The sequence below is a fragment of the Rhincodon typus genome, chromosome 14 (assembly GCF_021869965.1).
Source record: "Rhincodon typus isolate 14 chromosome 14, sRhiTyp1.1, whole genome shotgun sequence".
NCBI classification, from domain to species: domain Eukaryota; kingdom Metazoa; phylum Chordata; class Chondrichthyes; order Orectolobiformes; family Rhincodontidae; genus Rhincodon; species Rhincodon typus.
The window spans coordinates 30,136,885-30,152,250 of NC_063345.1; the positions used below are offsets into that span (position 1 = coordinate 30,136,885).

General features: G+C 38.2%; 1 protein-coding gene across 4 annotated transcripts in view; it reads left to right on the top strand.

Annotated features, from left to right (window-relative positions):
• The window catches only part of gab3 (GRB2 associated binding protein 3), a 120,961-nt gene extending 106,976 nt beyond the window's left edge, over positions 1-13,985 (top strand). For 3 of the 4 annotated variants that reach the window (XM_048605436.1, XM_048605439.1, XM_048605438.1), the window contains exons 8-10: positions 2,066-2,171; positions 5,556-5,669; positions 7,810-13,985. In XM_048605436.1, the coding sequence (XP_048461393.1) occupies positions 2,066-2,171; positions 5,556-5,669; positions 7,810-7,950 (361 nt within the window). In that variant the 3' untranslated portion in view covers positions 7,951-13,985. The remainder of the gene's footprint in view (positions 1-2,065; positions 2,172-5,555; positions 5,670-7,809) is intronic. The other variant, XM_048605437.1, reaches the window with a different exon arrangement.
• Positions 13,986-15,366: the final 1,381 nt, after the last annotated feature.

Consider the following 15,366-nt stretch of genomic DNA (forward strand, 5'->3'; position numbering starts at 1 on the left):
ATGAGAGTGATTATCCTTGATATCAGGCACCATTTGGTTGTGGTATCAAAGAGCCCTTGTAAAATTGAAGTTGGTGGGGATCAGGGAGAAAAAGAAAATGTCCACTGGTTGGACATACCCGACACAAAGAAAAGTGGTTGCTAATGTTGGAAATGGATTATCTCAGCCCTAAGACGTCACTGCAGGTGATCCACTGGATATCCTAGGCCCAACCATCGCCAACTGTTTCCTCAATGGTCATCCGCCCAAGATAAAATATGACCTGGGATTATTAGCTTATGGTTGCACAATATTTAATTTCATTCACAATTCTTCGAATACTGAAGCAGTCCAAGCTCCATGCAGCAACATGTGGACAACATTCAGGCTTAGGATTATAAATGGCAAGTAACATTGGCAATCCACAATTGACATCTCCAACAAGAGAGAATTTAACCACTTCCTGTTAATGTTCAGTGCCATTACTATTGTTGAATTCACCATAATCAATGTATAGGGGATACCATGCACCAGAAACTGAACTAGGTGTGGATATTGGCTGTGCCATGTATTGCTGTTGCTAATTGCCATTGGCTATATAACTACAGTGGCTATCAGATCCATACTACATCGTTATTGCAACCTGTTAAATGTGACACTGACTTTCCAAAGTCTGAAGACCACCTACAAGGAAGTAGTCAGCAATGTACTGGAAGACAGTCTGTTTGCCTGTGTGGGCATAGCGACAACAACACTGAAAAATCTCAACACTATCAAGGACAAAGCAGCCCTCTTGACCTGTACCCATCCATCAAGTCAAATACCATGGCAACAGTGCACTCCAACTACAAAATATACTGCAGCAACTTGCTAAGGCTCCTTTTGAAAGCAACTTCCAAACTAGTGACTTCTACCATAGCAGACATGTATGAACACCACCATTAGCAAATTACCTTCCAAGTTACATACAGTGTTCGCTTGGAAATATGTCACTGTTTCTTCATTACTGCTGAGTCAAAATCCTTAAACTTCCAAACAGACCTTCCACCTGTGGTTGTACGTCCACCACATGGATTGCAGCAGTTAGAAAAGGTGGTGCACTAGCTTTGAGAATGCTGGTCTTGCCAGGAAATCCCGAATCCTATAAACAATTGAAAAATTTTTTTTATATTTATTTTTGGGGGTGTGGACTTTGGCTATGTTATGCATTGGTGTTCCTAATTGCCATTGGGATGGTGGTGATGAGCTAGCTGCCTTGTTGAACAGCTGCAATCCTTTTATAATTTCAGGTTGTAATGTGTTCCAGTTTTCCATATTTCTTTCCTTGTCTAATTTTAAGGAATGCTAAGCCTAGGTACAACAGTTTTTCAAGAAAATGCAATTTTCTGCTCTCTGTCTAAAGTTGCCATTTTTCGTACATGAGCCGGAAATTCAGTGGTACTAGCATATTTTACCAGGGAGGCTAATACACAATATCACATTATGAATCATGCTAATAATTAACTTGTACATTTTAGAGAGCATTCAGTGAGCATCAGACAGTAGCCATTCCTTCTTCAGCTCTGGGATTCAAGAGCCAATAGTGATACTTAAGCAACTGAGATGAGCTAACCCAATTCCATAAGGAATTGACTGATATGTATAGCTCAGCTGCACAGTAGATGATGCCCTCACAGATTAGGCTGTCAGTCTAACTAATCTAATCGTTAATATTGGTGCCCAGGAATGAATGTAATTCCTCCTAAATTTCTTCTCACTACTTTTGGGACAGAATTGAGAGAAATTATAATTTGACACAGCAATTAATTAGCCAACTTTTTTCCTGTATTTATTTTAGATGTTTTTGCTTAAAATATTCTTATTCAAAAATTTAGATGACCTATTTTAGCCAGAGTATCACAGGATCTGGGTAAAAGATGGGTAAATTGAGTTCAGGTACAGAATAACTATGATCTAATTGAATTGTGGAAGAAGTTGAATAGGTTAGAGGGGTAAAAGGCCTGTTTTTTTGTCTATCTGTATATAATTCTTCAGTGTTGTTTGTGTGCTGAGATCTTTAGCTGTATTTTTTTTTCTCTTCTTTAAGTAGGTGGAGTACAGCCAACTGCATCACACCAGAGAGTCAATGTACTTCAGCCAGAAGCTTTTACAACACCCTTGATGGAGAGTATGAAGAAAATTATACAGCAATGGTAAAAATAATCATACATGCAATTATTGTTCATTACTTGTTGAATAGTGTACCAATGAGGCAGAAGATTTCCTTTGGTATTACACAGGATAATCTTTATCACTTACAGCTGGAATTCTGGAAAATGAGCCGAGCTGGACAAAAAGCCGCACATTGGTATTTTAAAAAAATATACGCAAAAGGCGTGACACATGTGTTACTTAGTATGCTGAACCCTCAGAAATTAGTAAAACTCAAAAGTGAATCACATGTTTTCACTAATCCCTTGAGCATTAAATGTTTTGCCTCCAAATTGATCCTTATTGCAATAAGAACAAAATGCTGGAAAATTCAGCAGGTCTGGCAGCATCTGTAAAGAGAGAAACAGTGTTAACACTTCATGTTCAGTCTACGTCTCCTTTGGAACTCTGTTTTTCTTTCTATAGATGTTGCCAGACCTATTGACTTTCTCAAGCACTTGTTTTTATTTCAGATTTCCAGCATCTGCAGTATTTTGCTTTTATTCTGTCCTTGTTGTGGTTTTATTATGCTTTAACTGTGCCCCACCCCAAATCCCTTGCCACTTAGACTTGTGATAATGTTCAGATAGGAACAATGTAGCTAAGAGTATGAAATCTAACTACAATAATAATACACAACCCAACTGGCCACAGGTATAATGACAGAAATCAGTAATCAGTGAGTGATGCATTCACCACAGTGATGCATCTTACGTACCTCTCTAGCTAAATACTAGGAAACAAAGATAAGAAGAGAAGATAATCAATCTGTTTTTGAAATTGAGAGGTATTTTAGATATATGTGAGGTGGATTCATTTAAGTAAAAAACCGAGAGGCTCGTTTAGTCTAATTAACATTTTTATTCATTCTCAAGAAGAAAGATGTTCTTAGGATTTCTTTGAATAAATACCTTTCACACACGGATTCATAAAGATTCTTATGCAGTCTCAAGATTTTGTTTTTAAAAAGGTGTAAAATTCTTCAGAACTGCAACTTTTGAAATGATAGTTACAATTCTGCATTTCTGATTCATTACTATTTGGCTGCCTGTTATGAATCTGTAATGTTTTTATGACACTGATCCAATTTCTCTACACCCCTCACTCTAAACTGCCTACTTCTGAATTTGTAGAACCTCATTCTCTCTGATCTAATCAAGATCACTAAAATAACTTCAAAAGTACTTCATTGGTTTAATCAGAGGGACTCTGTAATGGATGTCTATTTAGCCTTGATATTGTTGTTAAACCTGCCAAAAAGCGTGATGCTGTTGGGGTTTTTTTGTATTAAATGAGCCTCTATCTTGTAGAGACTAAACATTAACTCTGTGTTGCTTTCTCCTTCCTCTCCCAGAACTGCAACCTCATGACTGAACATCAAGTCATCGCTTGTAATTTCATTGCTGATCTCATCTGCCCTGACTATCTATCCTCTTCCAAGGCATCTAAACTCATAGGTCTGCAGCCCCACACAGTCTAATTCTATCTCCTTCCAAAGACACGAATACCATATTAGACCAATTATTATGCTTTGCCCCACTGACCTACTTTTTCCCAATTTCATCTCTTCTTGTCGGTGTCTTCTGACCTACATCTGTGACTCGTCTAACACCTCCTGATACTTTAACTGTTTCCAGTTTCCTCACCCTAACGTGTTTCTTTTTATCAAGAATGTTCAGTCTCTCTATACCCCTAACCTACACGAGGATGACCTGTGATCCTTTGATTCTTTCTTGGAGAGAGACCTAAGCTGTTCTCACACACCACCACATTCATCCATCTAGCTGAACTGAATCTTATATAAAACAACGCTCCTTCAACTGCACTCACTTTTTCCAAATAATATCACTGGAGAACCTATGTGTCTTACTTATTCCTGCCTTGTCATAGAAAGTTGGAGCATCCTTTTTTTCAGTCTTATTCAGGTCTTTTTTCTCACTTCCTTTTCCAGTACAGTGATGAATGTGTTAGTGCTGCTTCCTGTGGGTTGTTCCAAACTGGAAAATTTCATAATCTTGGCTTCTAATTTCCACCCTACCATTACTTTCACTTGATCCAACTCCTCCATTTCCTTTTTCAACTTCTTTATTTCCATCTCTGGGTTAGGCTGCTAGCCAATATTTACAATCAGCTCAGTCATTCTCAATTTGACTGCATTTTCCTCTTACCCTGCATCTTATGAGGACTCCATATTATACTCCACATTTGCTGCTGCTGCTGTTCTGATAGTGTTAGCTTTCACATCTGTGTTCATATTTTTTTTCCTCAACCTTGGATTTCTCTCCACTGTCATTGAGATGGTCTTTGCCCAACTTTCCCCACTTTTACCATTCCAAGCAACATACCATTACCTCCCTGTCCCCATTTAGCCCTCAGACTGGATTGTTCTATTTATGGTATCCTGTTTCGTCTTGACTCACTCCCAATGCTCTACATCCCACGGTACCTTTCCATCTAAGCATAGGAAGTGCAACATTCACCCTTTCATTTCATTCCTTTCTTCTCATCACCTAAACACTCCTTTCAAGTCACAAAGTGATTTATTCGGATATCTAGTTATAGTTAATTTGTTGCTCTTTGCAACAGTAGGGAAAGCAAATGTGGATTTGGTGATCATTTTGCTGAACACTTCCTTTCAGTCCCTCAGCAGGATCCAGAACTTCCAGTGGCTTGTCATGTTAAATCTCCATTGCAACTCAACTTTGATCTCTTTATCCTGGATAATTTGCATTAATCCAATAAAGTTCAAGGGTCAGCACCTCATCTGTTAGTTAAGCACTTTCTAACTTTGCTGACTCCATATTTGAATTCAACAACTTCAGTTGACAACAAGTGGCTCAATTGTTTTGAGCTGCATGTATTAATATTTTCTTCTGCTGGTACCACTTACACCTCAGTTATGTCGATTTTTGTTTCTTTCCTTGTCGCAGTACCGCCTCATTTTGCCTTGCACCTTCAACTCTTCTACCGTTTAATCTCTCCTGCCTTCCACCCTACCACAGACCTTCCCTTTTATCACTTCCATCCCTCCGTACTTGTTTCAAAGTGATAAATCAACTTACTTTATATAGCACTATTGAGGTTGTAAAATGTTACTAAGGGACTTCATAAGAGTATTTTTGTTTTCAATAACTATAATATTTCTAATTTTTCCAGTTCTAATAAATTGACTTCATAGAGTCTAATAAATGTAATAAATTTAACTGACTTGAAACGTTAACTCTGTTTCTGTCTCCACAGATGCTGGCTGATCTGCCGAGTACTTCCAGCATCCTGTTTTTATTTCAGATTTTCAGCATCGGCAGTATTTTATTTCTAAATGAACTAAGAATTGTTGTGTTATGCTTTAATACTTTGTTTTGATTAATTCGTACCTTTATTCACAGGAACGCTCCAGCTCTGTATATAATGGTTATGGCAGCAGTCACTGTCCCCGAACTTTAAACTTGGACTATCTAGCCTTAGACTTCAATGCAACATCTCCATCTCCTGTTCAGAAGGTACGTGCTCCAGATTTGCTTTATTGGGTTATTTTTAATGCATATCAGTTTACTATTTGAGATATATGTAGCAATTATAACAAACTCAAAATACAAATCTGGACATGTTCTTAAGAAATAAATAGCACCAACAAATTATGCCAAATCGCTTAATACGAAATTCCACATCATCTTCAACAGTAAGAATACAAACAAGAAAGGTACGAGACAAATATTTTGAGAATGTATGAGAATACAGGATTGTGAGTGTTAGGAGTGGGAGTTGTTCAAAAGAAAGCAATAACATGAGAAGGTATGTTGAAGTCTGTTTTAAAAATACAGTGGCAGAATCATCCCAGGCTCTGGATGGTGTGGGCTATGGTGAGATAAGTGGGAGAATCAAGTGAGATGATGGTTCCAATGTTGAGATCATGTTGTCACATCTTCCCCACTTTGTTCAAGTGGCGTGGGGAGATTCTTATCAGGGAGTAGTGTGTTCCCAATTGATGCTCGGTGTTGCTTGTTAACAGCCTAATTCACCACAGTTGCAATCTTATCAAACTCACCATATAAACTACTCATCAGGAAAAGTTGATATGGAAACCAGACCAGGTCTTGGCGGGTTCAGCTCATCACTTGCTCCAAAAGATGGGCATGTAGGACAGCAGCCACCAATATCTCAGGCACACTCCATGTGCATCAGCCATATCCACCTCACATCCCTGAGCATTGGCATCCAACATGTGCCAGTCACTCAGAATCTTCATGGCACATCTCCGATCTACTCACAGGATACTTCTGCATTTCAGTGCTGCACTTCGGGCTACATGGGCGACTATCATTGTAATGCAGCAACAAGGGCACTATGTGCTCAGGGACACACCCCCTGCTCATGAACTGGGCCAGGCTCCACATCTGGGCTGCTCGTTCATTGCCGTACTGTTCACTTACACTGAGCTCACCTGGGTGCCTTCCTTGCTTTGCCTTTTTGTACTGTGCTACATCAGCCAGCGATACCTGGTTCATATTACCATTTCTTGCCATGCCATTTAGCGTGGACACAAAGCCAGGAAGCTTGCTCTGGTTGTCAGCAGGCCTCAGTCCAGACAAGGTAGATAGCCTTCAATCAAGATTCTGGCACAGTATTACAAGAGCAACCTCTGATACTGGTGCAAGCCCTGCTGGAGCAGTTGGAGTCAGGATCTTCTGTTTATAAGAGGTGAAGAGCTAAGTGACAGGCATCCTGCCTATTTCTGCCTAGAAATGAAACAGAAGTAGGTACAATGAAAGATGAAAGTGGATACACCGTAATTACTTCTGTAGCAGCTGGGAGGTTTCCCAAACAAGTGAGTAGGTAAATGTAGACGGTGTGCAGGGTTAGTGATGTTGCAAACTGGAGTGGGTGAGAGTGAGTGGAGAAGATGTTGCATGCTTTAGTTGGAGTCAGAGAATATGAGCCTTAGTGGGAGCTGGGTACAGTGGCAGAAATTGAGTGTAAGGTATTGGAGACAAACGGTGGCCCTAAACACTGGCGAGCTGATGAAGGATGTTTATCATCTTCCTACAGTGCAGGGCCTTCTTCCAGATGGCTGAGACTGCTTCAGCTTGGGTGGCAACCTCAGATCAGGTTGGCGTGGTCTGGTATCGTGGCCTCCACTCCTCCTGCACCACCCTGTCCAGCATGATTTCCGAGACCATACCCGCAAAGCAGGGCAAGGATTTCCCTCTGTCTGCCATGTTGGGTGTTTTGCAGGGCAGTTCTGGTCTGTCAGTGCTTGTCCAGGTTCACAACGACTGTTTAAATAGAGTGGTGGTGCCAGGGATGCCAGTCAACTCTAGGATTTCCAGTGAGTGGCAGGTTGCTTCCGGAAATGATGTCTGGCAAGATCGGATGGAAATAGGGTGTGATTCTTGTTCAAAGAGTGATTAAAGTGATGATGTTGGTAAGACACGAAAATAAAACCTTTTCAGTCTTGTATTTACTCCACTAAACTCGACATGACATACACCAAACCAAAAAAATGGGCATGATTCCATCCAGTGAAGTAAAAGGAAGTTTGCAAGAGGAAAAGCATATGAGAGCAGAGTGAGAAATGGTATGAATTAAAGAGATGACTCATCTTGCTTAGCATTTAATAGATATTTTTGGTCTTATACACAGAAGCCATTCCTTTCATCTATGCTGGAAGAGAGGGTAGACTACGTCCAGGTAGATGAACAGAAGACCCAGGCTTTGCAGAACACTAAACAAGAGTGGACTGATGTACGGCAATCTTGTCCTCTGTCAAAAACTTTAAAATGACTATTTTATATGACAGCCGAACTTTACAATGGATTAAAATGCAAATGGATTAATATGGTTCAAGAAATAACTAATTGAAGGAGTAAGTTGATTTCTTTCAATTAAGAAGTGAACATACAGTGAAAATAGGCAGCTTCCAAATTGCTGCCTCCATCAGAGAGACAAAGAATACACAAAGAATGTTATATTTCTAACAGTGATGCCACTGTATTGGATTATTTTGAGCTATTTTTGGTTTATATTTTAACAGCAATTTGTTACGAACTGTGTCAAATAGAATCCAGAAGAATACCAAGTGGTTTTATTAGCTGCTGGTATAACTCTTATTTTTCATACAGCAGGTCTGTCGTGAAGGTCAAAGGTCAAAATACAGATCACCTTCTGTTCTCTGCCCAAAGGCTGGTCCAACACATAGTGGCATGCTGTCTAATGCAAGTGGGAAAGGGAGGCAGGTGCTGAATCTACTCCAGGCAGATCAGGCATTGAACCCTGTACTGTTGGTCCCACTCTGATCCAAACCACCTTCCAACCAACTGAGCCACACTGGCCACTCCAACCTGAGTTGCTATGGCAACGTACACTTTTACATGTGCGTTGTAGTCTGGAGGAAATAATGGTGATGGTGGAGGTTCCGATTTTCCCTCCATTACATAAGGATCAGGAATCTTTCCCCCTTTTTACCAGCTATGATTGGCTTATGTTGTAAGAATTTGCACATTGGTGTTAAATCTCTTTGACTGTGTTATGAACTTTGGCTATCATGTCCTGGAGTAGGAGATGAACCCAGAGCTTCTGGCTCAGAAGCAGGTACACTGCCCACTATGTCACAAAATGACATGTCCTAAGTTAAGTAAAAAGGAAAGAGAGAAAAGTTGTAAAATTAAGAAGAATAGTTTCCAAGACATCCAGCTTGGATCATAAAAGTCAATTGATTAAAAGAGAAAGAAAAGGGCTTAAGAGATTTCATCATTTTGAAATAGCAGGTGACTTCAGTGTGCCCTGATTTCAATGGAGTGGAAATACAGTGAAATTGGAATCTGTGTTCGGCAATATTTCTGGAGCTGAGAGACCAACAAAATATAAAATCGAGGGAAACATTTCAGTAATTGTGTTGATTGCAATGACAGTGAGAGAAATCTTGGACGTAAAGTCTAACAGTGGCTTGCATCAAACTTTCCCATATTCAGAAGTGCAGGAGAGCTGTTAAAAGAGCTTTATGATGACAGTATTGAGGTTTTTAAGTATAAAATTCTGAGCCTTCAGTCAGCATGCAGGGTATAACTAGTAATGCTGGTATTTTAATGTGGTAGCTTTTGCTACCAAAGGGCATCAAACACAATGATATGTAAACTAATTTTGTCCTTTGGTTGGATAGTAATCGTTTATATGTTTAAGATTTATATCTTTTTTACAAGTTTTGACTTTTGCTTGTATCCTAAAAGAAGCAAAAGACAAATCCCTATGAAATCATAATGTAAATGTTTTTGGAAAGCCAAAGTGAAACTGCTGGACGGTTCCACAAGTCCTAATGATATATCTCCAAATTATCTTCAATTTCTAATAGAACAGAAGTTTCTGCCTCATTCTAAGATTCCTATTTATGTCGGAATTATTATTACATTTATTGCACTAGTTTATCAGGTAACCTTTTATTCAAATTGCATAGAAGCATTTATTCTGTGACAAACAAGAACAAGGAACAGATTTTTATTTTAACTCAGGAATAGAATATCAATGTTAATAAAACAAATACTAAAAATATGAATTCGAAAAGCAGAAATTGTCAAACAAGTAAACATCACATCCATTATCAGGAGAAATGAGTGGATAGAGACCCTTTGTAAGAATAAATGAAGAGCCTACATCCAAAACATAACCTCTTAAAAATGCTGACAAACCTGTTGTGCATTGCTAGTATTGGATGAGACTTTATCTCACTCAAATTGCATTTACTTGCAGAGTTAAAACTGGGCCCATTTTGTTTCTTTTGTAGAAATATCAGCAATCATTTGTAATTTTTCAGGAATTTTTTTGGGCGAACAGATTAAGTGAATTAGCTGTTTGACCCCATCTTAACTCAGCCTAAACTTGATTCTACTCAACGTAATCAAATATCCCCTTCTCTTGCTAAAAAGAAACTGAAAACTGTTCTGCTGAAGTTTAATTTTTTCTTGCTTTGAGCAAATCCTGTTTTACAATCCTAAAGAAAGTGTTGACACATGTAGGCATTGGTTATGGTTGTCATAAAACCTAAAATCTGAAAATGGTCACCTTGTGATAAATGGGATCTCCAAACTGATTTGAGATATGACCTTTGCTACTTTTTTCTCTAACACTGTTGCTTTCCTGTGGAACTTTTTTGATTTTTTTCACATAGTATAGATGAAAAAAGATTGAGGACAGTAGCTGGATTCAGCCATCAGTTTTTTTTTCCCTTTGAAGGCATTGATTGTCAGTGAGGTTCAACTGTGTTATTATTCGTCATATGCTTTTTGAGCTAATGCGGGTGGAGGTTAACATCATAGTTGCAGCTTATTCTATTGTCGACTGTGCATCATGCATATACACTGGTTCCACTGAGGAATGATCAATTCCAAAGGCCAATACTGATTTTCATCACTCAGCAATACTGGAGAAATAAGGACTAATTAGAATATCACAAGCACTGTCCTCAGTGAATCTGTTAGCTCAGTACTGAATAGGAATAGAACCTGACACATATTAATTTTGAAGGGTTAATGTTACATTGAACAATAATTTTACACCCAAGGTCATTGAGGAGAGATAGTAGTCAAAAACACTAGACCGTTTTGATAACTTGCTTTCAATCAGTTATTGTAACCAATACTCTCCAAGATGTTGAAAATGCACTTATATGTTCAGATTAAATTTCTCTGTTAGACCATAAGACCTAGGAGCAGTATGAGGCTATCTAGCCCATTGAATCTTCTCCACCATTCAATGAGATCATGACTCTCCCACAGTGGGGAATCAAGCTGTCAGCGTTCAAAATAAAACAAGGAACTGGGGATGCTGGAGATCTGAAACAAAAACAAAAAGTGCTGGAAAAACTCCGTTCTGAAGATGGTTCACAGCTTGAAACCTTAATTCTGTTTGCCTCTCCACATGTGCTGAGCTTTTTCCAGCACTTTGTGTTCTTGTCTCTCAGCATATACCCTGTCGAGACCCCTGAACATTTTAGGTTTCAATATGGTCTCCTCTCAGTCTTCTAAACTCCAAAGGTTTTAACCTGTGGTTATTATTGCACAGTGCAATTTCACTTGTGGATGAAGTGTTATAGCAACAATTATCAGAACTGAAATATTTCTAATTCCTTTCTCAGTCTTGATTATGAATAATTAAAATTTGGTATTCATATTATATCATAAACCCAGAAGAGACAGAAAGCCAAAGATGTATGTTTTTCTTATGAAAAATTATGTGAACACCCTACCCATTCATCTCTCCAGATCCAGTAGTTCATCTTTGGGGCATTCAGCTGTAACCCTACCACTGGACAGTATAAGCATTTCAGCAACTTTTGTTTTATGGCTTCTCATTTCTTAGCCTTGTTCTAGTGAGGAAGGCAGAGAAGCAGGTGATTGGTTGCTTTTGGTGCTAAACATGATAGAATGCTACTTAATATTAGAGTCTACAGTTCTACCATGTCATGAGTCATATCACCTACATCCATTCCATGGAAACAAAAATATTGATGCCAGAAAGAAAAAAAAACATTAAATTGTTCTATTTAATTGCTGAAATGATATGTGGAAAATTTTTATCATCTAGTAGCATCCAAAAAAAATTGGAAAGCCATAAATTCTGGAAATAGTTGGAAGATTACACATGTTCTATACAAGAAATGACATTACAAAATTTCATTCCTTTATTAAAATTGATTTTTGCCTTCATATTCTTGGGGCAAAGGCCATTAAGGTACATGGAATGGAGTCAAGTAAATGAGATTGGGTTACAGATCAGGCATATCCTAATTGAATGGCAGAGCTGGCTGCAATATTTGAATGTCTTTATCCTGATCCTAAAATCCTAATTTTAATCCAACCAGTCGAAAGAATATGGATAGGATGATGGCTAGTAAATTTTAACAATTTTAAACAATGGGTTCATCAAAGCAAAAAGGCAAGGAATACTTTGTTAGCACAAATAGGAAGAGCAAGGGCTGATTTTTACAATGAGTCTGCTTTCAAATCCATCTCTGATTGATGGAGTGAAAGTCTTTGACAATTCGCCACAAGAGTTTATTTTGAGAGATTTGCGGTATAATCTCTGTTTAGCTGTTGGTTAATTTCATCAAAAATTAAATCAGACAGGGTATAACAATGGCAACTGATCCAGTCACAACAATTTTTCATGTGACCTGTTTGGTTAAAATTACCCCATTCGGTTCACATGAACATACCTATGAACCAACAGTAGAAGTAGGCCTTTCAGCTTGTCGAGCTGCTCTGCCATTCAAAAGGTCACAGTTGATCTGATTGTAGCCTCAAATCCACATTTCCGTTCCCTTGATAACCTTTCAGCCCCTTACTTAACAAAAATCTATCTACCACTGTCTTAAAAAATATTCAGGAACTCTACTTCCACAATCTTTTCACGTCGAGAGTTCCAAGACTCAAAATCTTTTGAGAGAGAAGAAATCTCACTTAAAATCTCTGTTTTAAATGTGTCACCTATCATTTTTAAAAAGTGATCCCAGGTATAAATTCTTCCATAAGAGGAAACATCCTTTCCACATTTAGCCTAAGACCTTTCAGATTTTATGTTTTAAATAAGTCGCATCTTAGTCTTCTGAACTCAAGTGAGTACACGCTTAGCCTGTCCAGCCTTTCCTCGTAAGACAATCAGTTCATTCCAGGTATTCATCTGGTAACCTCCTGTGAACTGCCTCCATTGTATTCATATCCTTCCTTAAATAAGATGACTGATACTGTGCACGGCATTTCAGATGTGTTCTCAGTGCCCTGTATGACTGAAGCATAATCCCACTACTTGTCTGCCAGATTCTGTAAGTACAATTAACTAATAACATTCTCATGTGAACAGAGATTGCACTTTCAATGACAACAAGAGGTACCCAGAGTTGCGCAAGTAACAGTTGCCAGGAAAATAAAAGTCAAACCACTTAGAATCAGTCAAAAATAAATATAAAAGTGCACTGTGCTCTTAAAGAAAAGGTCACAGGATTGCATGTGCTGTTCAAAAAGAGATACATTGCCAGTAATTTGAAAATCTAGAGCTTTCAGTCTCATTTTCTAATCTGTTTTCAAAAATAAACCATTGAACTATCTCAGAAATAATGTTTTCAAAAACCTCACAAACGTACTAACAAGGCAACATAGGGCATCAAATACAAATAATGTATTTGAATCTTGTACTAGGAAACTATAAGCTCAGAGAATTGATTCAACTCGTCTCCGCTAATCCATTTAGAAAAGTCAAAAGTATCTTCTGAGAAAATCCAGTTTTTTTTTAATTGATTCCACTGTGTCCCCATAAATCTACTCGGAACTCAATTCTAGCTGTTGATCAAGCGTTGTGTGAAGAACCTTGCACTTCAAAATCTCATTGAAATAATAGTTTGCATTGATTTTTTTCTTAATGCTTTTGTATATTATGCTACAGTTATGTTTCATAACTTTTACACAATTATGTAACAGGAGAATCCCATTGTTTTGTGCCCCTTGATTAAAAGAAGATTTTTTTTTGTTATGGGGACTGGAAGGTGTTGCATGAGTGGAGAGGAAGTAATTATTTTTGTGTACTCCAGTTCCCCAGGTAAAAAACAGTATACAATTATCAAGAGGTTACTTGGGCAAAACAACTAATTACGAGACTCCCAAAGGTATCCATTTTCAGAATGAAGGAATTTGACTGGAATCACAGTTTAGAAAGAGAAATAGATTGGGACAAACTTAATTCAGGATCTTCTCCTTGTCTGTTCGTCAATTGTAAATATTTGTATATAAGGATCTGTAAAATATTTGTTAAAATAAATTGTGTGTTGTGCTAAATATCTTCTCTACACTCTCTAAGTTTAAAATAACTCGTGCTGAAGTTAACAATGAAGACACACCATCTAACTATTTTTTGAAGAAGAAATGATTCATGTGAGATAAACCAGTTGAAGAATGGATACATCAAAAATAAAATGTCTGTTCTCAATGATTCAACAGAACATTAGGTGAAATGGTCAGAAAATTAAAAAATTAAAATTTAAATGAAAATTAAAGTACTTATGAAGTCCTAGGGCTAGAAATCAGTGTGCCCTGGCTTTCATACATTCATAACATGCTTCAATCATTTCGGAATGAAGTGAGCAGAATATAAATTTGGTGCATCCATCTCAATTCCATGATTATAGCATGGGGCCAAGTAGGTGGTTCTTTGTGCTGATACTATGCATGAGGATGGGCAATAAAGGCTGGCCAGCCAGCAATGCCCACATGCCACAGGTGAATAAAAAAGAACCAAAGGGCTATATGTGGTAGTGCAGATACAACATGATTCAGACAGTCTATGCTGTGTGTCTTAAAAGGACGTTGCATTTGAATAAAACTGGTAGTAATTAAATGTTGGAAGATTAAATACCAGGGTGGAAAGAGGGTGCTAGTGTGATGGATAGGGATTCAAGATGTTCATGGAGTAGCCAAGCAGAAGGAGACTTGCAATAATTATGCAGGAGGCCGAGAGATACTCAACAGAAGACCATGGGATCTGATGCTCAGAGGATTCATTGGTGTCTGGACCTGAGGATCTGGCAGCAATGACACTAAGAAGCTAAATAACGAGTTAAAGTGAATGAATTCGTCTTTACATGGCATCTCCCCACCATCTTTCTTTTATTTCAAAAATATACTTTATTCATAAAAATATCTTTAAATACATACATAGTCACTAAAGCAGTTCGATTCTGTACAGTAGCATATGAAACGTTGGAGTTAGACTCTATCCAACAAACAAACCAAAGGCATTTCTCACTTGTGTGAAATTATATTTACATATATTTGAGCGACTTGGAGCATCAATTTAGCAGCACTAAACCCTAATCCATTACTCGTGTCAGCTTTCAGTGCTAGTCCATCTTACCCATACACATTAACAGGAATGTTACTGGACTATCAACCAGCGGCCTACAGTAATGCATTAGTATGGAATCCTGGATTCAAATTCAGCCCACTATTTTGAAAATCTGCCCAATGCACTTCCAGGCCCATGTTGAAATTGGAAAACCTAACTTCATGTATACCCAGAGATAGTAGGAACTGCAGATGCTGGAGAATCTAAGATAACAAGGTGTAGAGCTGGATGAACACAGCAGGCCAAGCAGCATCAGAGGAGCAGGAAGGCTGACGTTTCGGGCCTAGACCCTTCTTCTGAAGAAGGGTCTAGGCC